The sequence below is a fragment of the Colletotrichum paranaense genome (assembly GCF_030867605.1).
Source record: "Colletotrichum paranaense strain IMI 384185 chromosome Unknown Scaffold_1.1, whole genome shotgun sequence".
Taxonomy (NCBI): domain Eukaryota; kingdom Fungi; phylum Ascomycota; class Sordariomycetes; order Glomerellales; family Glomerellaceae; genus Colletotrichum; species Colletotrichum paranaense.
This window is the reverse complement of record NW_026848959.1, coordinates 1788670-1814557: the sequence shown is the minus strand read 5'-3', so window position 1 is coordinate 1814557 and position 25888 is coordinate 1788670. Positions and strand designations below refer to the sequence as shown.

The 25888-nt window shown below is 50.0% G+C and overlaps 14 protein-coding genes across 14 annotated transcripts; 6 read left to right on the top strand and 8 right to left on the bottom strand.

Annotated features, from left to right (window-relative positions):
• Positions 1-559: 559 nt before the first annotated feature.
• On the top strand, positions 560-1658 carry CPAR01_00648 (quinate permease; the record flags this gene model as incomplete). Its single annotated transcript, XM_060484938.1, has 4 exons — positions 560-704; positions 767-1091; positions 1149-1279; positions 1336-1658. 4 exons carry the CDS (start codon positions 560-562, stop codon positions 1656-1658), a joined length of 924 nt encoding a protein of 307 aa, XP_060355795.1.
• Positions 1659-1743: 85 nt separating this feature from the next.
• Positions 1744-2566, top strand: CPAR01_00647 (quinate permease; the record flags this gene model as incomplete). Its single annotated transcript, XM_060484937.1, has 4 exons — positions 1744-1983; positions 2038-2175; positions 2223-2367; positions 2415-2566. 4 exons carry the CDS (start codon positions 1744-1746, stop codon positions 2564-2566), a joined length of 675 nt encoding a protein of 224 aa, XP_060355794.1.
• An 803-nt stretch (positions 2567-3369) lies between these two features.
• CPAR01_00646 (uncharacterized protein) lies at positions 3370-3771 on the top strand (the record flags this gene model as incomplete). Its single annotated transcript, XM_060484936.1, has 1 exon — positions 3370-3771. One exon carries the CDS (start codon positions 3370-3372, stop codon positions 3769-3771), a length of 402 nt encoding a protein of 133 aa, XP_060355793.1.
• Positions 3772-4401: 630 nt separating this feature from the next.
• Positions 4402-4912, bottom strand: CPAR01_00645 (stress responsive A/B Barrel domain-containing protein; the record flags this gene model as incomplete). The annotated part of the gene is made up of 3 exons (XM_060484935.1): positions 4402-4552; positions 4610-4838; positions 4894-4912. The coding sequence occupies 3 exons, from the start codon at positions 4910-4912 to the stop codon at positions 4402-4404; spliced, it is 399 nt and encodes a 132-aa protein (XP_060355792.1).
• Positions 4913-5637: 725 nt separating this feature from the next.
• CPAR01_00644 (uncharacterized protein) lies at positions 5638-6967 on the bottom strand (the record flags this gene model as incomplete). The annotated part of the gene is made up of 3 exons (XM_060484934.1): positions 5638-5796; positions 5862-6688; positions 6748-6967. 3 exons carry the CDS (start codon positions 6965-6967, stop codon positions 5638-5640), a joined length of 1206 nt encoding a protein of 401 aa, XP_060355791.1.
• Positions 6968-7458: 491 nt separating this feature from the next.
• On the bottom strand, positions 7459-10039 carry CPAR01_00643 (uncharacterized protein; the record flags this gene model as incomplete). Its single annotated transcript, XM_060484933.1, has 2 exons — positions 7459-9727; positions 9798-10039. The coding sequence occupies 2 exons, from the start codon at positions 10037-10039 to the stop codon at positions 7459-7461; spliced, it is 2511 nt and encodes an 836-aa protein (XP_060355790.1).
• A 405-nt stretch (positions 10040-10444) lies between these two features.
• CPAR01_00642 (malate/L-lactate dehydrogenase) lies at positions 10445-11590 on the top strand (the record flags this gene model as incomplete). The annotated part of the gene is made up of 2 exons (XM_060484932.1): positions 10445-10585; positions 10655-11590. The coding sequence occupies 2 exons, from the start codon at positions 10445-10447 to the stop codon at positions 11588-11590; spliced, it is 1077 nt and encodes a 358-aa protein (XP_060355789.1).
• A 361-nt stretch (positions 11591-11951) lies between these two features.
• Positions 11952-12824, bottom strand: CPAR01_00641 (uncharacterized protein; the record flags this gene model as incomplete). The annotated part of the gene is made up of 4 exons (XM_060484931.1): positions 11952-12233; positions 12295-12465; positions 12536-12706; positions 12771-12824. The coding sequence occupies 4 exons, from the start codon at positions 12822-12824 to the stop codon at positions 11952-11954; spliced, it is 678 nt and encodes a 225-aa protein (XP_060355788.1).
• A 531-nt stretch (positions 12825-13355) lies between these two features.
• On the bottom strand, positions 13356-14332 carry CPAR01_00640 (fructose-bisphosphate aldolase; the record flags this gene model as incomplete). Its single annotated transcript, XM_060484930.1, has 3 exons — positions 13356-13626; positions 13683-14192; positions 14247-14332. The coding sequence occupies 3 exons, from the start codon at positions 14330-14332 to the stop codon at positions 13356-13358; spliced, it is 867 nt and encodes a 288-aa protein (XP_060355787.1).
• A 405-nt stretch (positions 14333-14737) lies between these two features.
• On the bottom strand, positions 14738-15679 carry CPAR01_00639 (uncharacterized protein; the record flags this gene model as incomplete). Its single annotated transcript, XM_060484929.1, has 1 exon — positions 14738-15679. The coding sequence occupies one exon, from the start codon at positions 15677-15679 to the stop codon at positions 14738-14740; it is 942 nt and encodes a 313-aa protein (XP_060355786.1).
• Positions 15680-16381: 702 nt separating this feature from the next.
• CPAR01_00638 (mitochondrial DNA replication protein YHM2) lies at positions 16382-17679 on the bottom strand (the record flags this gene model as incomplete). Its single annotated transcript, XM_060484928.1, has 5 exons — positions 16382-16606; positions 16683-16999; positions 17055-17208; positions 17268-17404; positions 17562-17679. The coding sequence occupies 5 exons, from the start codon at positions 17677-17679 to the stop codon at positions 16382-16384; spliced, it is 951 nt and encodes a 316-aa protein (XP_060355785.1).
• A 639-nt stretch (positions 17680-18318) lies between these two features.
• On the top strand, positions 18319-20843 carry CPAR01_00637 (aconitate hydratase; the record flags this gene model as incomplete). Its single annotated transcript, XM_060484927.1, has 4 exons — positions 18319-18422; positions 18481-19046; positions 19153-19802; positions 19869-20843. 4 exons carry the CDS (start codon positions 18319-18321, stop codon positions 20841-20843), a joined length of 2295 nt encoding a protein of 764 aa, XP_060355784.1.
• Positions 20844-21127: 284 nt separating this feature from the next.
• On the bottom strand, positions 21128-22147 carry CPAR01_00636 (DUF453 domain protein; the record flags this gene model as incomplete). The annotated part of the gene is made up of 1 exon (XM_060484926.1): positions 21128-22147. One exon carries the CDS (start codon positions 22145-22147, stop codon positions 21128-21130), a length of 1020 nt encoding a protein of 339 aa, XP_060355783.1.
• Positions 22148-23378: 1231 nt separating this feature from the next.
• Positions 23379-25045, top strand: CPAR01_00635 (uncharacterized protein; the record flags this gene model as incomplete). Its single annotated transcript, XM_060484925.1, has 2 exons — positions 23379-23505; positions 23547-25045. 2 exons carry the CDS (start codon positions 23379-23381, stop codon positions 25043-25045), a joined length of 1626 nt encoding a protein of 541 aa, XP_060355782.1.
• Positions 25046-25888: the final 843 nt, after the last annotated feature.

Below are 25888 nucleotides of genomic sequence, written 5' to 3'. Positions count from 1 at the left end.
GGTGTGAAGGAACTGAGCTTGGCGTTGGTCGTTCTTGACCCACGGGAGAAATGATCATGAGTTGGACTCGAACTGCTGCCAAGAGTGCACACTGATTTGTCATGTGTGATGTGATCGATCGGGCATGACCCGATCAGGATCACTGCTGGAGATAATGGAGGTTCATAGATAGTCTTCGGGACTGTTCGGCGTCAATCCGCACGGAATCACAGTTGAACCATTGTCTTTCTTTCATCAACCAAGAGTGTGTTCCCCGCACATTGCACAGCCTCTACATGCTGCATGGGGTCAGGGTTACCCCTGTCTTTAGTATAAACTGGTATTGGCTCATGAAATGTGTTTACCTTCCTGTCGGCAGATCTCACAGTAAACCGGCCAAACATCTCTGATGTTATGAAAGCTAGCACTCAGAAAATAACAAGACTTGTGATTTAAGACCACAAACTTGAGGTTGATCACTGAGAATTACGACGGCTGAGCCCGTGCTGGTTTTCCCCTTCGACCTCGTTCATGTCTCAACGGAAGCCACATTGCCCAAATTACAGCAGTCATCGCAACCATGGAGAAGACCGAAAACACCGAAACTTTCATCAGTAACATAAATGACGCTAATAGCTCAGACTATTTGACCGTGCCAAAAGAAGTATCCAACTGGAGAATTTACCTCTACTGTATGGGCATCTGTCTTGGAGCCGTTGCTCTGGGTAAGCTGGCAATGAATTTAAGTTTTATGACTTGTGCAACTTTCGCTCACAACTTCAACTAGGCTACGATGTCTCCGTTATGGGAGGAACCTTGGTTCTTCCTTCTTTCGAGCGCGACTTCGGTCTCAATGGCAAAACACAACATCAGTTGGACGATCTAACATCTAACATTGTTTCTTGTTTCCAGGGTGGCATGTTCCTTGGTGCTCTGGCTTCGTACCCCATCTCAGATTTCTGGGGTCGCAAATGGTGTATCACTATTGCCACGATCATATTTCTTGCTGGAGCTTCAGTTCAGACGGGCTCTCGAGGTATTGTAGGTCTCGTCATGGCCGGCAGATGGATTGCTGGTCTAGGCATAGGAGCTTCAGCTCCCGTCATCCCAGTGTAAGTCTTACTGAGCACCGGCACATAAGCAACATCCTCCGTTGATGCAAATGGTAGATATATCGCTGAAGTTGCGCCACCTACCATTCGAGGCAAACTTGTGGGATTCTATGAGATTGGCTCCCAAGGCGCACAGATGCTAGGCTTTTGGGTCAACTATGCTGTTAACAGAACTCTCAGCCCCGGTAGTGAGTTCACTAGCCCATCGACCACAAAAGCTAAGTAACTGATGGAGCAATTTTAGCAAGCACCCAGTGGATGATTCCTCTTGGACTTCAACTTCTGCCTGGTGCAATCCTCCTGGCAGTACTTCCGTTCTGCCCAGAGTCGCCTCGCTGGCTATGTGGGAAGGACAGGTGGGATCAGGCTGAGCGAATTCTTACCGACATCCGACAACCACCAATCGGCCATCCTTATGTGACTCGTGAATTGCGTGAGATTCGACTCGCAGTGGAATTTGAGACACACTTAGCTGCAAGGCATCCTGGACTCAAGGGAAAGCTCAAGGACCTCGCAAAGAAGGGAATTCGCAACCGCCTAGCCATCGGCCTCTGCTTGATGATTTAAGTTACTCCGCAGGGTTATTCTTCAATGCAACCGACTAACACGTTTTTCAGGTGCCAGAATATGACTGGAGTGAATATTATCACGTATGAAACCGCCGCCCCTTCCAGAAGTTGCGTCCCTAGCTAATTGTTCCAATGAAAGTTATTATTCACCGCGTATCTTCCAAACTCTTGGAATACAATCAACCGACCTGAAGCTCTTTGCTACTGGATTCTATGGCGTAGCGAAAACGCTTGGAATGTTTATCTTCTCATTCTGGGTTGCCGATCACCTCGGTCGACGTAAGGGACTTGTCTGGGGCGCCTTTATGGGCGCAGTACCTATGGTGAGCGACATCAATCTAATCTTACATCAAGTCCACCTTCTAACCCCTGGGTAGCTCTACCTCGGAGGTTACGTCATGAAAAATGACCCTGAGGCAGTCGCAGCAGCAGGTAAAACGACCATGTCCGGATGGGGGTATCTAGCAATGGTTTGCGTCTACCTCTACGGTGTCATCTACTGCGCTTCATGGCAGGTGAGTATCTCGTGGTGGGTTTTCGTTCTTTGGCTAATGTATTGTAGGGGATCACATGGCTATATGCATCCGAGATTTACCCTCTTTATCTCCGGTCTCTATGCATGGCACTCACCATTGCCGATGAGAGGCTTTGGTCTTATGTCGTGTCTCGATCGACACCATACATGATATCTGATATCGGTTACGGGAGTAAGCAACCGCGCTCAGGGGTTGCATCCAACTCTAACGCTCTGCAGCATACTTCTTTTATGGAGCTCTTATGGTGTGCATGGGCTTTTGGGCTTGGTGGTGTATTCGCGAAACAAAGGGAGTACCTATTGAGGAGATGGACGCCCTGTTCGGTGCCCCACACGCGAACATGGAAGATGCGGCGCCCAAGTCCGCCTGAGAAATTCGCACCTAGGACCTTGTGAATCCTTGACGGTACAGATGGCTATGTTTCCATGCAATAATATGAGGACTCGGAGGTTCTCGTAGGGATGTTGGATACGGCTGGCCCTTCCGCTCGTTGTGGAATTTCATGTCTTGCTCTTTTAGTATCTCTGTCTCACAGTCAACCAACATTCAGTGATGACTTCAATTTCACTCTGGCCATACTTTCGCCACTAGCTAGCAGCAACATGTGATAGTTTTCCATACCCATTCACTGCCTAGTTTTTACTTTACTCGGTAGTGGACAGTATCAATGAACCCAAGCGAGTCTTTACCCGGAGTCTCAAAATACTGTCTTGTCTCATCCTTCATCATATGATGGATAACGGAGACGTTTAAGGTTAAGATTACATACATCAATATCTATCTTGTCTGAATCACAACTCTTTGTGCTTATGTCGTAATTCTCCTCACCTCTCTGATCACAGCGTCAGTCAAAGATTAAGTCGTTCCCGAGCCTCCAAGAACAGGTTTTAAATCCTTTTGTCCTTCGAACACAATGCGCACAGCTTCTTGAACTGCATTAGCCTTCTCTCAACGGTCAGGACCCCAAAAGTAGGGCCACACTCAAAACCCAGGCCAACGGCAACGGATTAGCAATACCCTTGCCCCCAATTCCAGGAGCTGCGTCGTGAGACGCCTCAGAGACAGCGAGGAGATCACGATGATCAGGGCTTAGACAGCACGGGCCAACGTGGCATACAGCGTACAGACGGTGGCGGCGACAAGATCAAAGGAAGCCCCGCAAGAAATGATACGATGGGTGCGCGCGCTGCTCAACGACAGGCTCGAGGTGTATCCCAGCCCGGTCAAGATGATCGTGTGCTGCAGGACGGTCGTGGCCACAGACACTCTCGCGACGGAGCTGAAATGCGACGCATACCATCGAGAGGTCGGCACACAAGACGGGAAGGCCGAGAGGCTGCGGGCTCGACGCCGGACCACACGGGACTTGACTGCCGCACGGCACGGACGGGATTCGGGTTGGCGCGCAAGACGTTCGACATGGGGCTCCGAATGCAGGCGTACTTCCGGAGAGAAGGGCCGATAGAAAGGTTCGGCGGGTGGTACGACTGCTTTTTTCCTCAGGCGCTATGCAGCCGATGGGAGGAGGAGACGGTCGAGGGTGGGTGGCGGAGGAGAGAGGTAGGCAAGTGTTGATACCGGGGCGTCATCTCTAGAAGCCAGATTTAACCGTATTACCCCCAGGAAAAAAGAGAGTGTACTAACAGACCCAAACACCAAGTTCGCCAACATCTGGACCATATAGAGCTTAGGAGTCCTTCAGCGACTGTTAAGCTAATCCTAGTCGGCTCACAAAGGTCGAGTTACCTAGTGAGAGTGATAACTGTATTAATATGGCAGTAGAAGGTAGTTGATCTAATGATTTAAAATCAATTAGTGACGATTTTCCGAGACCATGCTTTGTTAGGGTGGCCACAAGGGGGGGGGGGGGCAAACGTGGGTGTGTTGACTTGTTGACTGGAATCAAGGTTTATGTCGGGAGATATCCATTTCAGTGACTGGAGTTGATAGAGCTTTGCGGTTTCTCCAGAATAATTGGACTCCATGAGTATGACTGGCAACATGGTGTCTTCATCCTGTTGGTGTGAATTAGAAACATGAGACCATGTCGAAGCAGGCTATTGCTAACTAGTCGACCCAAGTATTGAGTGCACGTGATCATATATTTGATTCTAAGAATTATTGGAATGGAAGTAAGGAATGGGCGGAATGAACCAAGCAACGCTCTCTTATATACATATATATATATATATATATCCTCTCTCGTCAGAGAGACTGCTCCTCGGGTGTGGACAGTCCACCAGTCAGCTTTGACGCGAGCTTGGTGATGTCACACATGTACTCGTCTGCTTCTTCGACCTCGAAATCGAACCGGCACAGGTCCTCCTTGAAGGGGAACATGTAAGTCTGCGTGACCCTACGGCGACGTCAGTTCTGGTAAATCCGTGTCCTTGACATGCAGACGCTACCTTACCAATGGTGCTCCTTGCTTGCTTGGTACTCGTCCAACGCGGCGCGGTTCTCGTGGTAGCTAAGGAGAGCAAACTCGAAACCCTTGCTACGTTCGATCGGATCCGTCACGGAGGGTCCTCCAACAATCAAGCGGTTGTGCTTGACGCATGATAAGTTTTTCAACTTCTTGAGTTCTCTTATAAACGTCTCCTTGTGTTCTTTCGTGACCTCCGGCCGGAATTTGAACAACACTCCTCAGTTGGTCAGAAAATTAAAGGCACTGCCATTTTTGATACGGTCACTTACCCATGTGAATGAGAGTCATTTTGGTGACCGGAAACGAATGTTGAGATGTGTGGGCCCTTCCAAGTACAAAGCTTCTTGCACAGCAAACGCTCTTGTAAAAGCAGAAGGGCAAAGATTGCTGGGACAGTTTATCCTTGGTCATGACATTGATATTGGCCAGGGCCCTCTCCAGCGACTGGGTTTCATTACCCGGTCCGCTGGGGCCTGCGTTATGGGGAAATCCACACCCCGGCATTGACGCCGGCCCGCACCCGGCATATCGCCGGAGGCAAGAGTCCTACAATGTCAAATTCCGCCTGTCATGCGCATCGATCTGACTTGATAATCAGCACGCAATATCGGAGCAGACTAATGGCTATAGAAGAGTTGAAATTGACTGGCATAAGAGATTGACTTGGTCATAATCTTGGCACGCGGGAGCATCGACTGTAGCTCCAATGCGGCAGGTGTGGTGATATCGCAGCCATGGTATAATTGCAAGAATTGTCATGCACCTATCGAACTTCGAACGGCAAGATGTCGCTCTAGAATATGCCTTGTTCCCTCGAGCCTTTTTCTTTTGTCAACACCAAGACAGATTCGATGCCTTTTGGCAACATTCCGGACTGAACATGAGCCTTCCGTTATCGGGTCTGCATAGACTTCCAATCGCAACTAGACAATTGGAACAAGTGAGTGATTGTTATAGGTGGCGACCTCAATTGTATAAAGTCTACATACGTAGTGTAACATTTACTACTCAGCCTAAGTACGAGGTAGAAGCTTTCTAAGGGCTTTAAGGGTGTACGATGTACCCAGAATCTGACGCAGTAATTCCTTATAGTCCCACCCAAGAGCCTCAGCCGCAAGAAGTGTTAGGCTTGCCTGCTGGTCGCGTCCAGGTCTGCCAGGTCCTGTCATGTTCTACGCAACAGTCTTATGTTAGCGCTCATCATACAGAGACCACAGTGACGGCGTCGTGAACTTACCGGCTTCATATTCACATCGAAGATGGCAAACTTGGAGCCTGTCTTGAACCGACGAACGTCGATGCGAATAGGCGCGGTGGTCCCAAGCAGCTCTCCGACTTTCTCGCATTCCTTGGCAACTCTCTCGTATGCCGGGTCTTCGGAGCCGACAACGACTTTAGAGTTTGCGGTGACGGCAACAGTGCCGTTGTAGGGAGCGATGCCATCTTGATGATTGAATCGGGTGACGACCGGCAGAGACCAGTGTCCCTTCTCAGACGTCGAAGGCATGACTGTCACGGTGGCCTCTTCGCCTACAAGGAACTCTTCAACGATGATAGCGTTGGTTCCTTCGGACTTCAAGAGCTTGATATGTAAGCTCAACTCCCCCTCATCCTGGCATACCTTGACGCCGTGGCTCCCGCGACCACGAGCAGGCTTCGCCACTACTGGATAGGGCAATGAATTATAGTCTGGCGTGTCCTCGTTAGCGTGGATGGTGCAGGCCCACGGCATGGTGAAGCCCCCTTGTTGCCGCAGAAGGGTGTTGACAAAGTCTTTGTCATCGTACTTCTCAACAATTAGTGGTCCTTGTCCAACAACCTTGATGTTTTTCTCATGTTTTCCGATGCGCCACGAAGTCTGTAGAGGATGACTGGCGTAGAGAATTGTATTGGCCCATAGATGCGTCGCGCCCTTGTCAATAGCGCTCAAAATGCCATCTTCGCTGTCCGGGAAACACCAGTCGGCATCTCTGCGAGGCTCTGGTTGCGAATTTGGACTCAGGACCTTAACTTCGTTAAAGAGACTTAGGTTGTAGGCAATATCGGCACCAGAGTCCCTGTAACCTGCGAATTGCTGTCAGCTTTGGACAAATTCATTTCGCCTGATTCTAGTGGCTACTAACCGCCGGGCTTCTTCGGCTTGACATTTCCAGAAATTACTGGAGGATCGATTTCCTGGTAGAGAACTGCTACTTGGGGCTTCTTTTGCCAACGCGCTGAAGAATTGAACGCTCGGAAATGCCGCGGTGCAGCTCGACGTTGAGTGCGGAGCAGAGCAGGAAGCAGGGGCGCCGATGAATTCGCCATTCGTACTACATGCGCGAACTGATACATGCTCGCCATTTTTGGAGACGCTGTAAGCTATGTTGAACGAGTTGTACCCTTCAACTTCTTCGCAGCACGCTGAACTCAAGCTCAGTGGGAAGCAGAGCTGCAATTACCGGTATTGAGTGCAGCTGCGATCGGCTTTATCCCGACTGTGCCATTGCTATGGCCGGGTAAACCCCGGGTCATCATTTCGGATGCGCCGCTCTTTGCCGTACTTCCGCCAGTAAGAAGATGTTGATAGACTGATTTTGAGCATCGTCATTTCGAACCTCGATAAAAGACTTGATGATAGAGACGAGGTTTCAGGTGACAATAATGTCTACATTATTTACGTCGGGAGAAGTCAAAGAAAGTCCTGATGGGTTAGGGTTTGATGCCCTACCGATATGCCTTGTCTTAGTATGAGAGGAATTGCCAAACTCAAAAGCATCAGCCTGGAAGTTACTGAAAGATCACTACTGCATCATACGTTTCGAACTTGGAAGCGTTGTTGTCTTGTGATTTGATCAAAACAATCCTGGACCTGCTGGATCGTCTGTAGAGATGAACCCAGCACTAGCGTCCAAAAGCCAGTTAAGGTCGAACCACGAACTCATATCACCCAGCTCATTGAAAAACGAGTCAGCCTCAAACTCTCCTCCCATGCCCGTGTTTGCATCCATCGTATACAGGCTTGGATCTATAATCGGTGCAGCCGTGATCTCGCTGGCGTCCGTCTCCTGTCCTTGTGCCATTGACACAAGAGACTGGCCAGCCGCTACTTCTGCACTTGGTTGTCGATTCGCAGTAGCTTTCCATGACTCCGTCGTCAAATGAACAAGTCTCTCATACTTCAAGACAGCATCGGCAGCCACACTCCAGGTTTTGGCGAGATATTTCAAGAGATTGCTGCACGCATCTGCGTTGATTTTGAATGCCTCCAACGAGGTCTCTAGCTTGATCTTCGGCACAACCCATAAGCAGTAAAGAAAAGTAATACCACTGACGAATACTGTGTGTGCTGTTAACCAGCTATTTGACAGCTTTGAAAACCGGTGTAGCTCGGAGTTTATCAGTATCGTCGCAACGGCGCTCTCGTAGCAAATTTTCCAGCAGTCGAAACTTGGTTTCGTGATGGCTGGCGACGGACGATAGAGAAGCATGATGCAGTGATGGTACTTGAGCTCGAGGTTTAGTACGACGCCATCCGAAGTCCTTCTTCGGAAGCTCCGACGGAACTCGGCTCTGATTCCTTCAAGCAATGTATCACAACGCTTGCGCACATCCGGCTGCCAGGTGTCGAAGTCGGTAGGCCATGGAAACCTGTTCGGCAGATTGACGACCCGGTAGATCATCAGCTTAATCTCAGCTATGATCTGGTCGAACTTGAATGAGTATTGTGCAGCCGCATACGGATTGACCATGACTCTTGCCCTTTTGGTAGAGTGATGCGGAGATCGAGCGCTCTCTGGTGTCAACGAGTTACTGCTGACAGAATCCCCTGCATGATCTCCAGGGCGACCAACATGACCAGGGAACTCTATGTCGATAGCCTCATCTCTGAGGGTCAAAGGGCGTCCGAGGACCACCGCTAATGTTCTCTCTAATGAGTAAGCAGACCAGAAGATACCTCTCCTCAGGTTTAGACGGATATGAGTAGTGCTAGGCTTCGCCAAAGGGGAAGGACGGTGCATGTCAACTCCACGTCTTTGAAAGCCCAAGTCCAAGCAGCTCGCAATGATGTTCATCACAAGGAACCATGCGTTTGGCCCTTCTTCGAAGTAAAAGCTCGTCAAGGCTAGCAACAGCATGATCTGAAGTCCCTCGATACTATCATGCAAAGACAGGGTGCCGATCCGTTGCATGGCAGTCGCGAGATACCGCTCAGATGAGAACTCTACAGAGAGCCGAGACTCAAGGATTCGGGCACCCAAAGCTAGGACAAGAAATACTTGTACTGAGTGAAACGAGGATAAGGTTAACGAGGCTTCTACCTCTGCGAAAGGTGGCATCTGCATAGACACCGCTGTTGGAGTCGTATAAAGACAGTCTAGGTTATCGGAGACGCTGTCTTCGTCAAGGAATGGGTACAGAGGATGTAGAGTCTGGAAGTATGCGTCTGCAAAATGCTGCAAGTCGACTTCAGACGCCCAATTAGGTGGGAAGGGATGATGGGCAAGCGAAGGTTTTCGTGCCGCTGTCCCTCCTTCTGGGGCTGACCAGCTCACTGCCAAGCCTTGAGATTGAGGTATGGCTGAGAAGATGAGGCGGGCAAAGGGTACGCCCGAAGAAGGACCGAGATATTTGGACTCCTTCGAGTTGGCTAATGATAGCATGCCAACTTCATGTGCAAGAGGCTCGCTTGGGCCAATTTCCGTGGGAGCAGATGGACTGAGCGACGTGGTAATCTCCGTAGCCGATGAATGAGTAGCTGGGTGGTGATCAACCGAGACTGCTTCATCCTCATGAGGCGAATCTTCAATGCTTGGGTTTGCCTCGATGCCGTCCAATTGAGGAAGGTCCACAGTGTCCACAACGAGCTCTTGGTCATCGTAAATATCCTGCTCATTGTGGCTCGACTGATCAATTGGTGTGGGTAAGGGTTGTTGTATAGGCCATTGCTGTGCTAGCTCCATAGTAGGACTTGTCTCGTACATGGGGGCGGTAGAGACCGTGATAGACGGCGCTATCACCGACCGCGATCCCACTTCAGGGGCCCTGTCGAGTTCTTCGGGAGCTAACCGACGAAGTGAGTCCTCAAGAGACCGTAGTCGAGCCTCCAACCTGGTGACATGGCTGTGGTGTTCAAAGTCAGTGTGCCCTTCTGATGTCCGAAACGGGTAAGTTTTTCGATTTGAGTGCTTACTTGACCGCGTCGGAATTATCCGCAAGATTCGCCCTGACGCATGGGTACCCCGAACGTGCACAATGGGTGCAAGATGGCCTCTCATCGTCGCAACGGATCTTTTGACTGCGGCAGCGGGCGCATGCCGTGCCTTTCTTGCGGCCCGGCCCAGTCATGGACGACGCCCCGGGCCGTTGCCGAGTCGATACGGGGGTGATGGGCTCTTCGGACCAACCAGATGATCCGGTAGCGTTTGCGTCCATCAACTTGTTCTATGGAGAGGGCTCTCACATCGAAGCTGGTGCAGGGAGGAAACGGGGGAAACCCGCGAGTGTGGTTAAAGAGTTGCTTGGGCTTCTTTATTTTTTATTTTTTTGGCGGGGAATCCCTGTGGCTTGATCAGAGTCGTCAATTGAGGGGGTGGGGCACCACTCGGCTTTTTGGCCGGTGCTCAGGTTTTGGAGGGGTTGAGCAATCGGGTTAACCCGACCAACGAGGGGCTAAGCGGGAGGTCTATCTCGACAATCGCGATGCGCCTTCAGGGTACGATCCGTAAAGAATGTTGTTATATCGTGCTTGTTGCTTGCAAGTTCGGCATTTAGGCTCTGGATCTTGCTTTGGGAAGCACGAACATCTCGGTCTATTGTCAACATATGTCATCAATCGGAATGTCTACCCCAGCACGCTACTACGCTAACCCTAGCAAGGCCGTCACCTTTGCCAAGACTCTTTTGGTGAAGTCCGGTCTTCCTGAGGACGATGCTACTCTCATGGCCGAGTGCCTAGTACAGGCTGACACCCGCGGTGTTGTAAGTATAAGCCCAAGTTACTCAATAAACATGACTTGGAACATGAAAACTCATTTCTGATACCAACAGGACACCCACGGACTGGCGAGACTTCAGCAATACATCGAGAGAGTTCAAAGCGGCCTTGTCAATGCCAAAGCGAACATTAAGATCACTGAGAAGACACCAGTCGCTGCGCACGCCGATGGAGACAATGGCTTTGGCTTCATCGTTGCTTCTAAGGCTATGAAGGATGCGATCCGTCGTGCAGAGACTTATGGTATTGGAATGGTCACTGCGGAACACTCCAATCACTTCGGCATGGGTGCTACCTACGTCCTCCAGGCCCTTGACGCTGGCATGATCTCTCTCGTTTTCACAAACTCCGCCAAACAGATGCCTCCGTTCGGTGGTAAGGAGACGCTCCTTGGTATCTCTCCTTTTGCTGCCGGAGCTCCCAGCAAGAACGAGGTCCCTTACATCCTCGACATGGCGCCGTCCGTCGTGGCAAAAGGCAAGATCCGCAAGGCCGTCCGCAGAGGCGAGAAGATTCCCCTAGGTTGGGCGTATGACAAGGATGGAAAGCCTACTGAGGATGCGAACGAGGCTTTGAACGGGTCCATGGCACCCATTGGTGGCCCCAAGGGTTCTGGAATTGCCATTTTGATGGACATAATGTCCGGAGTTCTGTCCGGTGCCGCCTTCGGTGGTGAGGTTGGCGACCAATACAAGGAGGCTCGCCCTCAAAATGTTGGCCACTGCTTCATTGCTATCAAGCCTGACATCTTCATGTCCCTCGAGCAGTTCCGCGCCAGGATGGATACTCTCGTCCAGCGGGTGCACGGAGTTACGCCCGCTGATGGCTTTAAGGAGGTCCTCTTCCCCGGCGAGCCTGAGTACCGTCTGGCTGAGGAGCGCAAGGTGCAGGGTCTGCCATTTGCTGATGCGGAGAAGAAGATGTTCGAGGAGTTGGCTTCCAAGTATGATGTACCGGGGCTTCAGCTGTCTACAACGCCGCTGGCCTAAATTTTGTAAAGAGAAAACAGTCAAATGATGGAATGACGGTACGTACATATGTAGATTTGAATGAAATTTGTGAAAGCAGTCTGCGAAGCACGATTACGCTGCGTGAGCCTAAGATGCGTCATTTCCATTCTAGCGCTGATCTATGCCATCTTTTCTTTTCGAAAGTTGGCGATTTCGCTCAGTCAAATTCATCCTCTGCGCGATTACTCACGGTGACGACTGTGGCGCCTGCACTCGTTTAAACGTCAAACGTTGATGGCGATGACTGCATCTACGTCCCTACCCCGGATTGTCATTCCATTTGAGGATTTTCGAGATATTTTCCGTACGTATCGACCACTAATGCCCAATCATTATCTGACTATTTGCCCCTGAAAGTCGCGAACGCCTCTTGCACAGACATGCCACCACGGATAGCTTCAGCACACCTGTCATCCGCCGTAGCAAGTCCTGGGATCTTCTCGAGAACTTGTTCGGCCAGGTCTCCAGGCAGAAACACAACGCCATCCAGATCCGCGACAATGTATCCTCCCGGGCTAATCGTAGCATCCTGCTTGGCGGATTGAAGTTTGACATCGACGTTGATCTCGGACGGGAAGCAGACAGCACCACCGGCCGTAGTGCCAGTGCCTCTTGCAAAGAGCTAGAGCAATGTTTGTTAGCCTGGAATAGAGAAATTCTAGTTGCAGTCCAATGTCTCCTACCGGGAATCCGAGATCTCTGTGCTCTTGAAGGTCGCGAAGATGTCCGTCAATCACAACACCCTTGGCCCCGAGGATCTGTGCCCTCAGAGACATGAGTCCACCATAGCAGGCATTCACATGCGGGGCCGGCTGTGAGATGAAGACAACGGAATCCTTGGGTATCTGGTCGATCTTCGAGTAGCCACAGTAATTAGTATTCCATGTTCAATCTCGCAAAGTGGTCTCATAACGGAAAACTTACGTAGTTGCCCTTGACCTTCGGCGCGGATGAATCGCTCTTGGGAGCAAACTTGACAGTAAAGACCGGTCCGACAATCTTGGTCTTCCCAGCTTGATACTCGGGAGAGTACAGCACAAGCCCTTCTAGGAAACCGCCGTCGACACAGCCTAGTTTGGATAGGCCGTCTGAGATCTGATTTACCTCAGTGACTAAAGTGCTCCGTCATCTGGATTTGGCTAACACTCGTGCTACTCACATCACAGCTTGACCAATTGGAGAGACGCTTCACGACATCCAATCTTGACGTCATTGTGAAAGTCGGCAAATTGTGTAATTGAATCCGAACGTAGACACGATGGCAAAAACCAACTTCGGATGTTCGAGCGCTCTTGCTAGGTCTTTAATTGTATTGCAATAGACTTGCAACGACGTTCCGATGCTCTGACTGTTCCGATTTGTCGATTAGGTCTCGGTGAAAGGCGGCATCGTGAGGTAGTTCGTGTCGTTTCGGGAAAAAGCCGTGCTGCCGCCGTCATGCCTTCGGGATTTGGCCGAGGTCACAGGTGGAATCTCAGCATAGGACTCGAGAGAAATTGAAGCTATTCCCATGGAGAAGTTGATAACTCAGAATGGACAGCTAATTCAGGCGACTAGTCTTAACATTAATGTAACAGGTGTTCTCGGTAACATGATTTACTGAGGTATGCCGCATCAGCTTTGTAACAGGCAACCGCTTGAAGGTTCCGCGGCGCAAGCTCGGCCTAGACTGTGGACCTGATCTCAAGTGTATAGACACGCTCCATACGAATATGCATTCGATTCTTTCATGTACCAAAATTATTTACGCCTGGCCAGCAGAGTACAGCACATCCCTCATAACTCGCTCAATAGACTTAGCATAAACTTCCGCGCCCTTCATCTTTAGGACTGTGAGCTCTAACTTGCCCGCATTCTCCGAAATGAAGTCTGTGTATTCCTCACGGACAGTCCTATTAAGGTTGATTTTGACCATGCCATACTGTCTAGCGGTTCTAAATTGCTCGTCAGAAACACCATGCGTTCCATGCAAAACGAGAGGAACGTCGGGGATGGCGTTGTGAATATCATTAAGCCTTTGAGGAGACCTCGATTAGCTTCAGACATTCCTTGCTGGTACACGCTCACCTACAAAGGCAATCTCCAATATTGATCCGGTCCTCCGTTACCATAGTTTCCGTGTATGTTCCCGAAGGATGGGGCGAGGAACTGCACTCCCGTCTCTCTTACAAAGTCTCTCGCACGCTCGGGTCGTGTGAAGATCGTCTCGAGATCGACTGTGGGTAATCCGTCCTCGCCACCTTCAAGCCGACCCATCTCGGCTTCGATCGCGATACCTTTGGCATTGGCAATTTGAACGATTTCCTTGCACTTTCGGGCATTATCGGCTTCGTCGTGGATTGAGGCATCGACCATGATGGAGTCGAAGGGGAGCTCAAGCGCCGCCTTGACGTCTTCCGGCTCGATGCAGTGGTCGAGATGAACTGCAATCGGAACTTTTGCGGCATGCGCAGCGCTAATTACGTACTTGACGAATTCGGGGCCTTGGAATCGCAACGTCCATGGGAAGAGTTGAATAATGGCAGGCGATTTGCATGCCTCAGCCGCTCGAATGACTGCGATGACACCATCGTCATTGTAGCTATCTTCAAGTCAGCTTTGTGAAAGACTTGCCAAGACTGTACTTTACGTTTACCAGTTATAGGCGCCGACGGCGTAACTACCTGCCATAGCCGCCTCAAGGATCTGGTACGTTCTGTTGTTCTGGGGGAAGGACGGCATGTTTGCGAAGGTACTCTTGGGGATTCTGGAGATGGATATTGCAGCTTCTACTTGCTAAGCTGGTTATTCATATCACTTATCCTGAAGCCACCTTTAATGTGGCCAGGGGGGCTTTGACGAACCTACTGAGACCCCCTCGGCTTGATCCCGGCTCGCAAGTGCCTTTGGCGATGGAATCGCGTAATTGATCCGATCAGGTCAGACTCCACGTGAATAAGGTCACAATAGCGGAAATTTACTCAATCGATGTCGCAGCGTAGCAAAGGGCCACTAGAGATCCTTGCCAACTCTTATCATTTTAACCCGCATAATCTTGTTATTAAAATAGTGATTTTCTTAGTTATCTTCTGCACTAAACATAGGATGTCCTTGATGCCACGACGCAATGGATATTTACTGCCCCGTTCACGACTTGACTGGATAATCGTACAGAGTTGAAGGGTTATTAACCCATAAGTCCTGCCACTCTTCTCCATTCAACCATGTGCTCAGCGAGCGAATCCACGTCGGGTTGTCAATATTCAGAAAAGGCTCTTGCTCCTCCTTGCTCCTCAGATGCCTGTCTTCATGTCGCTGTGTATGAGGCCAGTCACTGCCCCAGACCAACCTCTTAGAATTTGTCTGAACGAGCTCTTGCACGATTTCCTTGAGATCCCCATAATTGAAATCAGCTCGAGAGCATCGATATGGTGCCGAAATCTTGATCCATAGGTTTCCTCCCCGTAACAAGCTCAGCAGGCTCTGCCATCCGGGTTGTTCTCTGACAGGTTCCGACCCAGTCGGTGCCATGCTGGAAGCTTTGATAAGGCCAATGTGATCCAAAACAACGGGAAGCTTAGATTGTTCGATGACAGGTCCCAACTTTGCCCAGTAAGAGATGTTCGGCTGCTGGATTTGAATACTCCAGCCATTGCCAGTCGGTTGCCATTGAAGAAGTCTGTTGGCGGTGGACTTCATCAGATTGACTTGCTTGTCGACGTCGTTCATAGCCTGAGCCTTGAAAAAGTCCAGCCTGACGCTTCGAATGCCGGCATCGTGGTACTTTTCGAGAAGTTCGTCTGTCACTGTGTCCAGGTCAAGAACACAGATACCGCGTGCTGTCCCATCGAATTGCGCCAAGTAGTAAAGCAAGGAGGAACAGTCAGGGCCATACGACAACCCGTGCGCGATGCATACATGGGATACACCAATGGATTCTTCGAAGTCTTTGAGCTGGTCTAGGGTCGCCACAGAAGGCGTGAAATGTCTTTCAAAGGCAAACGGAAATCGCGCTGGCTCGAAAATATGATGATGGGTATCCCATGCGCCAACAGGCACGGGCTTCGGGTAATGGTCGCAGGATGTCATGATTGACTGAATGTAGGTAAAGGAAACTCGACAGCATTTGTTGAAGCTAGCTGACAAATGCTGAAGGAGATAGGCATTGTTGTGATTTAGTATTAAGAGCCATGGGTGTTGCGTCAGCTATTATTCAATGGCAGTAGTAAGTAACATCAAATTTCCATTGTTATGCTGAGCTATTGATAGTGCTGAGAATCGGGGTCACCCCGGCCATCATATTGCACCGGCGGCAGATCTTTCTTCGCATCAGCCGGTTTCGCCAACGACCCTGCCATCAGAGTCGATGACATGTTGGACATGGTGCGCTTTTTTCTCGAGCGGGTTCCAGCCAGATTGCCAAAGGTCTGACCTGATGGGCTCTGTCACTCAAAACCGCATTGAGTCGGCCTAGAACAACATAATCTGATCTTCCGGTGTCTTTTCGAGACTTCCAGTCGTAAAGGTAGGGCAATAATCATCGATCATGTCGCGGGAAAATGCAGAGCTCCACGCGCGACGGGTGGGCTCTTGGGATTGCCCAAGAGTAAGTCAAAACACCCACCCCCACTTTTGGCCCACCCCAACAACATGGTCTCAAAACATCGGCATTAACTATAGTCAATTAATTAACTACCTTCTACTAGTTATATTAGACCTATAGTAACAACTAGTATTATTGGTGTAAATGGGTTGCCCAAAAGGGGTGGGCCCATAACTAGGTGCTTCGACTTACGTCGGGAGGCGAATGTTTATAAATTCTTTAAATCGGTCACCTAACCCGACCATACATATCGTGGCCCATGCAGCTACTCCAATGCGTGGCCCTATGCCTCGAAATAGACTTAGTAGTCCAGAAGTGGTAACGATATGCTTAAGAGTTGAGATAATCGTTGGGGTCGACGCTCCAGTAGCATTTCCTGCTTTTTTAACGGCCTGCATCTCTACGCGAATCACCTATAACACAGTTAGCAATTAATATTACTCTTTCGATCTTAGATGTTGCACGTGTTCGGCATATGCGTAAACGCACCTCAAATGGCTGGTTCCAGCAACTGATTGCGCCTCCTATCGCAGATGCGGCGACCTTTTCGACAAAGCTTAGCTTGGCGTCTTTCGGCTTGTCTGTACCTTTTCTGATACCTTCCTCTACAAATCTTGAGATCCCGATTCTGGACGACCAGCCCGTAATTTGACGGAGAGCAACAGCGTTTACACCCCGATTGATACCGCGGATACCGTCCTTCCGCACAACTTGGATAAATAACTCCAATGTGCGTGGAACTCTTTGTCCCGGTACGGTAGCTTTGGGACGCGTTATCTCTATCGTCTTCATGCATGTTGTCACTCCTGGAGGCATATCAGCATCATAGTACGATGAAGACCTGTTCAGATATCGACGAACCCATGGTAAGATATGCCTGTGCAGCTCCTCCCACAACCCCTCCCAATACACCGGCCGTGATAGGATTGGCATCAAGATATTTCTTGGCATAATATTGGGTCTCAGTTGAGGCGAGAAACAAGATTGAACCTTTCGTTGATGCTTCAATCCAAGCCTAATACCATCAAGTTTAGTTGATAGGCCCCATGTATGTCCATATTTCATAACACATACCCATGGAATCAAGCCCTGATAGAACGCCAGAGGTCCGCCTCGCGCATATGTTTTGCGCACTGCTTGTCGTAAGGAATCACCCCTGTTTGCGGCCATATGTGTCTTGATCACCTCTAGAGGTTGTCCCAAAGACGTAACTATCATTTCGCCGTCAGCGTAAAATTATTTGGCAAATCGCCCAATCATGATGATACAGCTCCTTGTAGACCTCCCCGCCAAGTCCGAGTCCACTGACCCACCTATTCATGCAACGCACTCCAGCGTCGCGAGGTAAATCGGTGTGAAGCTACTCACCTTGGAAAAGCTGCATGCACGATCCAATGGCTAAATTCCGCCATGGAGTCGTCTGCTGACCTTCTGGAGCTGTTCGAGGCATGGGCAAAGCCGGTGTACGTTCCTGCACTAGAGACATGGTCTTCCACGTCCTCAAGACACCTCTTTCATCTAGTCCAAATTGCTGGAGACCACACTGGCCAGGGGAGAAGAAAACAATGAGAAACGACTGTGGTTACGAAGCTTTTGAACCCTCAGCCTCAGCGCGATCCCGAGCATTTTAACGATGATGTGGATGTCGATGAACGGCGCTGGAGTGATCCGTTGTCTCCATGGTCATTGGTTACTAAACTGAGTCATCGGACCAAGTCCGATGAAAGTTAGATCACAATGTTATACCTCGCGCACCGTTCATCGGATCTATCCGCAGGTGAACAGAGATCGCCATCACGGAGACGAGGACCGCGGCTCGAGCTCCAGACCAATTAGCAAACACAGAATCTGTTCAAGCAAAAATCCGTTCTGGACATCATACCTTTCATTCGTTGTATTCCCCTGCCGGGTATTATTCAAACTGCGGACCTCACCATACTTGAAGCGCACTTCTCTCAAGCAAGTCCTTTAGAACGTGGACTTGGTCCTCGAAGAAAGAAAGAAACAATTACGAGGGCCTACTCAGCTGTTGCTTGAAACCATGTGGCGAAGAACAGGTCGAAGCACGTTCGTCCACGCGACAACCGAAGCATTGCGATCAGTCAGGCAGAGGGCGTTTGCAACGATGCAACAGGCAAAGGACTTCCGAGCTCCGCTCAGCCGTTTCGAGCAGGATGAGTCTGTCGACTACCAGCAGACCATTGCGACAGTCCACAGAGTCCGCAAGATGTGAGACCCCGCTGCCAGAAGAAGTCGGTAGCTGAAGCAAGCTAATGTTGTGACGCAGATTGAATCGTCCGCTTACATATGCGGAGAAAGTCCTATATTCTCATATGAACAATGTTGAGGATGCGCACGGCCTCACACGTGGCTCGTCACAAATCTTGCTACGCCCACGGCGTATCGCATGTCAAGATGCGACAGCACAGATGGCACTGATCCAGTTTATGTCGGCTGGTCTGGAGAAGACAGCTGTGCCAACAACAATCCATTGCGATCATCTTATCGTAAGTCGGGATGGGTATGACAAGGACCTCCCCGCAGCACTAGAGGCACATGGCGAGGTCTACGATTTCATGTCTAGCGCTGCGCAAAGGTATAACATGGGCTTCTGGAAGCCTGGTGCTGGCATCATTCACCAAATTGTGCTCGAAAACTATGCCTATCCTGCAGGTCTCATGGTTGGCACAGACTCGCATACCCCCAATGCTGGTGGTATGGGTATGGCTGCTATTGGTGTTGGTGGAGCCGACGCTGTTGATGTGATGGCGGGTCTCCCGCTTGAGCTGAAGGCTCCAACAATTCTTGGAGTAAAGCTTACAGGACAGCTTAGTGGCTGGTCTGCGCCCAAAGGTGTGCCTTCACTTCCCCTGACCATCCTTTGCACGATGGCTTTCATGTCCTTTGGGGTTGAACTCATGGATACAGGATACAACAGCGTACTAACTTTTTCCAATAGATGTAATTGCCAAATTGACCGGTATTCTGACTGTGAAAGGAGGAAATGGGTCCGTTATCGAATATTTCGGCCCCGGTGTGGGGACGCTCTCGGCAACGGGTATGGCCACCATTTGCAATATGGGAGCCGAGATTGGAGCAACTACGTCGATCTTCCCCTACAGCGATGCGATGACAGTCTATCTCGAGTCAACAGGTCGGTCAGAGCTTGCTCGAGCAGCTCGCTCTGCAGCACCGGAACTTAGAGCAGACAAAGCCGCCGAGTATGACAGAGTCATCGAGATTAACCTTTCAGAACTAGAGCCTCGGATCAACGGTCCTTTCACGCCCGATCTTTCTCATTCTATTTCGTCCTTTGGAGCACAGGTCAAGAAGGAGGGGTGGCCGGAGAAGCTAAGCGCTGGGCTGATCGGCTCGTGCACTAACTCGTCCTTTGAGGATATGACAAGAGCTGCCAGTCTTGCCAAGCAGGCACTCGAGGCGGGTCTAAAGCCAAAGATGGAACTTTTAGTTTCCCCAGGAAGCGAAAAGACCCGTACCACGCTAGAAAAGAACGGCATTCTCGATACCTTGGAAAAGGTTGGTGGCACTCTGCTCACAAACGCATGTGGTCCGTGTTGTGGCTCTTGGGATCGACATAACATGAAAAAGGTAAAGAACAAGTTTGCGCCCTCGCAATGGGTATCAATCTGCTAAGGCTAAAAACCTGATGGATAGGGTACCAGGAACTCCATATTGACAACGTACAACCGAAACTTTACTGGCCGTCTTGACTCGAATCCCGCGACACATATTTTCTTGACCTCACCGGAGATAGTCCTCTCCAAGATCTTCTCAGACGATCTCGCATTCGACCCGACACGTGACTACATTACAACCGATGATGGCAAGAAATTTAAGTTTCAGCCGCCTAGTGGCAAGTCGCTGCCAGACCGAGGTTACGAGAATGCCGATTATGTCTACACCGGTCCAGTTCAAGGAGGCAGCTCTCAATCCGTGGAGGTGCAGATCAACCCCAAGTCTGACCGATTGCAAAAGCTTGCTCCTTTCGAGGCATGGAACGGTAGGGACTTCCTAGACTGTCCCGTCTTGATCAAGACAGTAGGAAAGTGCACAACCGATCATATTACGCCCGCCGGTCCATGGTTCCGGTACCGAGGCCACCTCGAGAACATCTCTAACAACACCTTAATTGGAGCCATCAACAGCGAGACAGGAGAGGCAAACAAGGTGCAGAACTGGCTCACAGGCGAGCAAGGATCCGTTCCTGCTACTGCCCGCGCATATAAGGCCGCCGGTCTTCCCTGGGTTGTTATCGCAGATCATAACTACGGCGAGGGTTCCTCCCGCGAACATGCTGCTCTTCAGCCACGTTATCTTGGCGGCGTTGCCATCATTGCCAAAAGCTTTGCGCGCATACACGAGGCCAACTTGAAGAAGCAAGGCATGCTGCCTCTCAAATTCATCAACGAGGCCGATTATGACAACATCCAGTCCTCGGATCGTATCGGCATTGCTGACCTGGCTACCCTGGCACCCGAAAAGACCGTCACGGTTCAGGTATCTCCGACAGACGGCCGTGAAGCGTGGTCTACGGAGTTGGAGCATACCTTCACATCTGATCAGCTCGAGTACTTCCGAGCGGGAAGTGCATTGAATGTTATGGCTAGGAAGATGACAAACAACCTGTGAAATAGAGTTTAAAGTCTGCATTGATATGCGCTATTAAGTAATGATACTTCTGAAACATGATTTGACTAAGCTTCATCCTGAATATCCAATTTCTACATGGCTAACTACGTCAGGATTGCAATCATACTGTTAGTGCGAGGATAAATAGTGTTTTGACTTTCTACCTTAGCAAGCTACTACCTCAGGCCAACAATTGAACAGGTTCTTGAACAGGAGGGTGTCCTCTGAAACATCTGAATGTATGATATTTGTCGTGTATGTGAATTCGAGAGTCTCAGTTGTGTTTATTTCCAGAAAATCGTTCCCTCCATGAGCCTTCTGGCCGTCCGCAGCACAGAGCCGGCCAGAACCTCTCCAGACTCGCTGAAAGTAGCATTCACCTTTAGAGTACCACTTGCATGCGAGAGCTCAATCTCATCGCTCTGGCCACGGATGCATTCCGACACAGTCGTCTCAGGCATTCTGGCCGCAGTGGCCAAGGCTAGCGCCACTGTGACGGGGATAGCCTTGTGCGGTTGGCCTACGGATATAGCACGGGCAACCACATTAGATGAAGAACCTTGTTCTGGTTCAGACACAAAAGCGATTTTGGGGACACTGCCAGGCACTTCGTCGATGCTCTGTGCAAGTCCCATTGCCACTCCTGCCTGACGCCGGATCGAATCGAGCTTCTGGAGCAGATCAAGATGACTCTCAATCTCCAGAGGCGTGATAGCTCCATCTACTCCGAGTTCGACGGCTTGGACGAAGACACACGGGTTTCCGACATCGATGCAGGTAGCTCGCACATTATCAAAGCGGTCGACCTTCCGCCCGGTGGGCAGAAGCCTCCCTGTCCGCGAGCCAGCCGGCTTCACAAAGTCGAGCTTGACCTTGGCTGCGGTTCCGGAGACGCCATCAATGCTGAAGGACCCATTTGCAGCAGCCTCTCCATCAACAATGGGAAACGTTGAGTGGATGATTTTACCCGTGTTGGTGTTGTGGATCCGTACGGTCTTGTCACCGTCGCTTTCCACGGGCACTAGACCGCTGTTTACGGCATACGGTCCGATAGCGGCGGACATATTGCCACAATTTGAGCTGTAGTCGACGTTTGTGTTTTTGACTCCCAGTGACACAAATGTGTAGTCGACATCGGCCTCAGGGTGTGTGGGAGGACCCGTGATGCAGACTTTGGAAAGACTAGACAGGCCGCCGCCCATGCCGTTGAGTTGACGGCCATAGGGATCCGGGCTACCGATCACACCTAGGAAGATCGAGCCCCAAAGGCTCTTGTCGATTGGCAGATCGGTGCTCTTGAACATAACCGCCCGGGACGTCCCACCGCGGTAGTAGGCAGCTGGCAGCGAGGCCTGTTTGCGGGCTGGTGTCAGCCTAGGCGAGGAGGATAAAAAAGTCCTCGATGAAGCTTTCGGTATGGCTCTGCATGATGAAATTGGGGCTGGACAGGATCGTGGGTGTAAGGCTCTAGCGGTCGCAAGCCAAGGTCTCGCTACGGGTGAAGACATTTTTCCGATATGATGAACTATCCTCCAACAACTCTTTTTCGAGGAGAGGGCATTTCTTAACCAGATTTCAAGACTAGATCTGGAGGTGGGAAAGCATCGATGTTTAGTCATTCGTTCCTACATCACAGAGTCGCGACCAGAATGACTACCGAAAGTCCGATCGGACATGGTGCCGAGCAATCGGCTAAATTCCGACAGTTTGCGTTTCAATTGACTCAGTTGCCAGAAACATCCTGCGTTAACTAAGATATTGTTTCTCTCCTCCTCCTCCTATGTTGCATTGGTTTGAATGGCAATGAATTAATTATGTGTCAATGAATGATGGACAAACGACAAAGATGGAATGTCCTGACGGGGTAGCACCGTTTTTTTTTTTTTTTGTGTTTTTTTTTTCTTAGCAGATATCTCTTCTTCAGGCTTAGCACTCCGTCGATGTTTAGTGAGATCCATCCCATAAAAGAAAAGCTTTTGTGGGATCCCGACAGCACAATATGGCGTTATGAGCATGGCGTTCAATATCAGCGCTAGCAAAGGAAGGGTGATATAAAAAATCCGTCCACCAAGATTCAACAAATGTTCCGCAATGGAAAATTCTCCCTTTACATTACTGTTAAAAAATGCTGTCATTCGTTCCACGGGCTTATAAGAAGCCGCGGTCTTTCACAATGCATCCATTACTAGGCGAATAATCCACCGCGTTGTGCTTCCTCGCAATCGCTTGGTGCTACTTGGTATTTGTTTATCGGCCCAGATCCGTCGTCTACCATCGGGATACATGTGCGGCCCGCACCCACTCTGCTACCCCACGGGAAAATACTACGGGGAAGTTGCCGCCCTGGTTCCACCAGGATCTGGTGCCGGAATACTTGCTCAGTACGTGTAGGCTGTCTGTGCACCTATTTCCAATAGGAGCCAGCCCTCCCTGTATTTAACAATGGTCCTCTGGCAGTTAGCTTGACGGGTGTTGCACGCTACTCCCAATCAACTCCATGTTCTCGTGATCTTGTATAGTATATGATCTATCAAGATGCCTAGTTTCAAGGAGTCAGGACTGTACCGATATGTCGCCGGCATCAAAGGTCTACCGGCGGGCATTCTCAACCGGCAGTTATTGATGACAACTTTTGTCTTTGCCCTTGCTGGCATGCCCAAAGGTGAAAGCAGTCTACACCCAATCAATTTATATTGTCCCCAGTGATAAGCTCACTAACGCATTTTTGTGCGAACGCAGGATGGGACGAGGGTTCTGCCTCGGCGATCACACAACTACCGTCTTTTCTTTCCGAATACCCGGTCAACAGCACCCTCGGCTCTGAATCGAACACGATTTCGAACTTGGTATCTTTTGTCAATATCGGGGCCGGCGTCGGGGCTCTAATGTCATTTCTCATTAACGACCGGTTCGGACGCCGTCAATCTTTGAGAATATACCAAGCAGTCTATGTCATCGGCTCCTTGATCTCATGTTTTTCGTATGGAAACCTGGCCGCTCTCTACGTTGGCCGAATCGTGGCTGGTCTCGGTATTGGAGCTTGCACTGTTGTGGGGCCCATGACCATTGCAGAAATCGCACCCAAGACCGTCCGTGGGCTCATGACCCTTTGGTTCAATGTGGCCATGCTGAGCGGCCAGATGGTCGGCGTCTTTGTGGTCTATGGTTGCAGCCGCAATATCTCATCGGCGATCAGCCTCGAATATCAGGTTCCTTGGTTCGTGCAAACTTTTGCCCCTGCAATCTCCTTCATCGGGTCTTTCTTCGTCGTCGAGTCTCCACGCTGGCTTGCCATCCTAGGCCAGCCGCAGCAGGCCTTGGAGAGTCTGATCAAGCTTCGAGGTCTGCCAGGAAACCACCCATACGTCGAAGAAGAGTACACGCACCTTCTTAACTCGATCGAGGACGAGTCTATCGAGTTTGGAGACAAGGGCGTTATGTCTGTGGTCAAGGAGACATTCCTGGTCAGATCCAATCTACGCCGTCTGCAGCTCGTTGTTATTGCATACATCCTCGCCCAGTTTTCCGGTGCCAACTCTGTTACCAATTACCTTCCAACAATCTTTGGTCTAGTCGGAATCAAGGCAGCTGATTCGAAGGTTTTGACATCGGGAATCTACGCCTTGGTTAAACTTATCTGTACGATCATGGCCTCGCTCGTCTTCGTCGATCTGCTCGGCCGTCGCAAATCGCTCATGATAGGCATCACAATTCAGATGATATGCCATTCATATCTGGCAGGCTACCTGAACTTTGAGCAGCGAGATGGCTACATGCCCGAAGGTGCTTCCAAGTTCGCCATCGTCGTTATATATATCCATGCCATTGGCTGGGCCATCGGTCTCTATACACTCCCTTACCTATTTGGGGCGGAATTGTGGCCGAATCGAATCCGCTCATTTGGAGGAGCGCTGTCCCAGAGTTTTCACTGGTTCCTCTACTTTGCCATCACCAAGGCTACGCCATCAATCCTGAGTAGCTTCAAGATCTGGGGAGCGTTTGTCTTCTTCGTCGGTTGGTGTCTCGTTGCATTGGTCTATACCTTCTTCTGCGTACCAGAGACTAGCTCACTCAGCCTCGACGACATGAACCTAATCTTCCAACGTTCTACGCTCAAGATGAGGCAACCGTTACCGAGCCAGCATACAGATGTCGAGGGTACACATTTGGACGAGAAGCGTCCGTCGCTCGATTTCAGGTAAGTATCACCATAACTTTCCACCCAAAGTGAGGTAGGTGTGATGGCAGTTTGATACTAACTTATAAAACTAGCTCCGGAAAGGATATGCATGTGGAAAACACAGAGAATCGGCAATCCTCAGCCACGATGTAATCAGTTCTAAGAGTGTTGTTAGTATCCGTATTATAGGGTATTTGGTTCGAACCGTGGGTTGACGAAGAGGTCGAATTGAACTATATGAATTTCTGCGTAGGTGTAAAAAGGAGGTTCCAGCCGTAGGTTGGGCAGGCCGCGATAATCGGACGTATGGGCCGTAATTGGCCCCTGCGCTGGCGGCCGTACGCCGAGGTCGAATTGGACTTCCAATCCGACAGGTGTCTCCATATGCGGATGATTTCGTTGGGCTTATTCATCGCTAGCGACGGAGACAAAACACAGAGCTTTCTAATTTAAATCATAAGACTTTGTCTCGATTTTATCTAAGGAGAAGGCATTATAGTGATCCTAAAAGCTTCGTAACGCCTGGGTTCGACAGAGCGAAGTTCACTCCTTGTCATTGATATTTGCATTTAAAGGCAGAGCAAAAGTTAAGCTGGACAATTGAGGCAGTTTTCTTGCTCTTTTTCGTTCCCCCTCTATTCATTCTCGTATCCTCTGCTGTTTCGTCCTGCAACTGCAGTAAACTGTCTTCGTGGAGAATAAAATTGATACTTCAACGAGAAGTGTCTATCGTATTTATTTCCTCATGTCTAGTGACCTGAAAATCTCCGATGCTTTTTCTTTTCGCCGTAATTGTTCATGCTTATTCCAGCAGCCGTCAATAAATGTCGATTTGCTTGGTCGTCTGATAAAATCTAGTCAACAT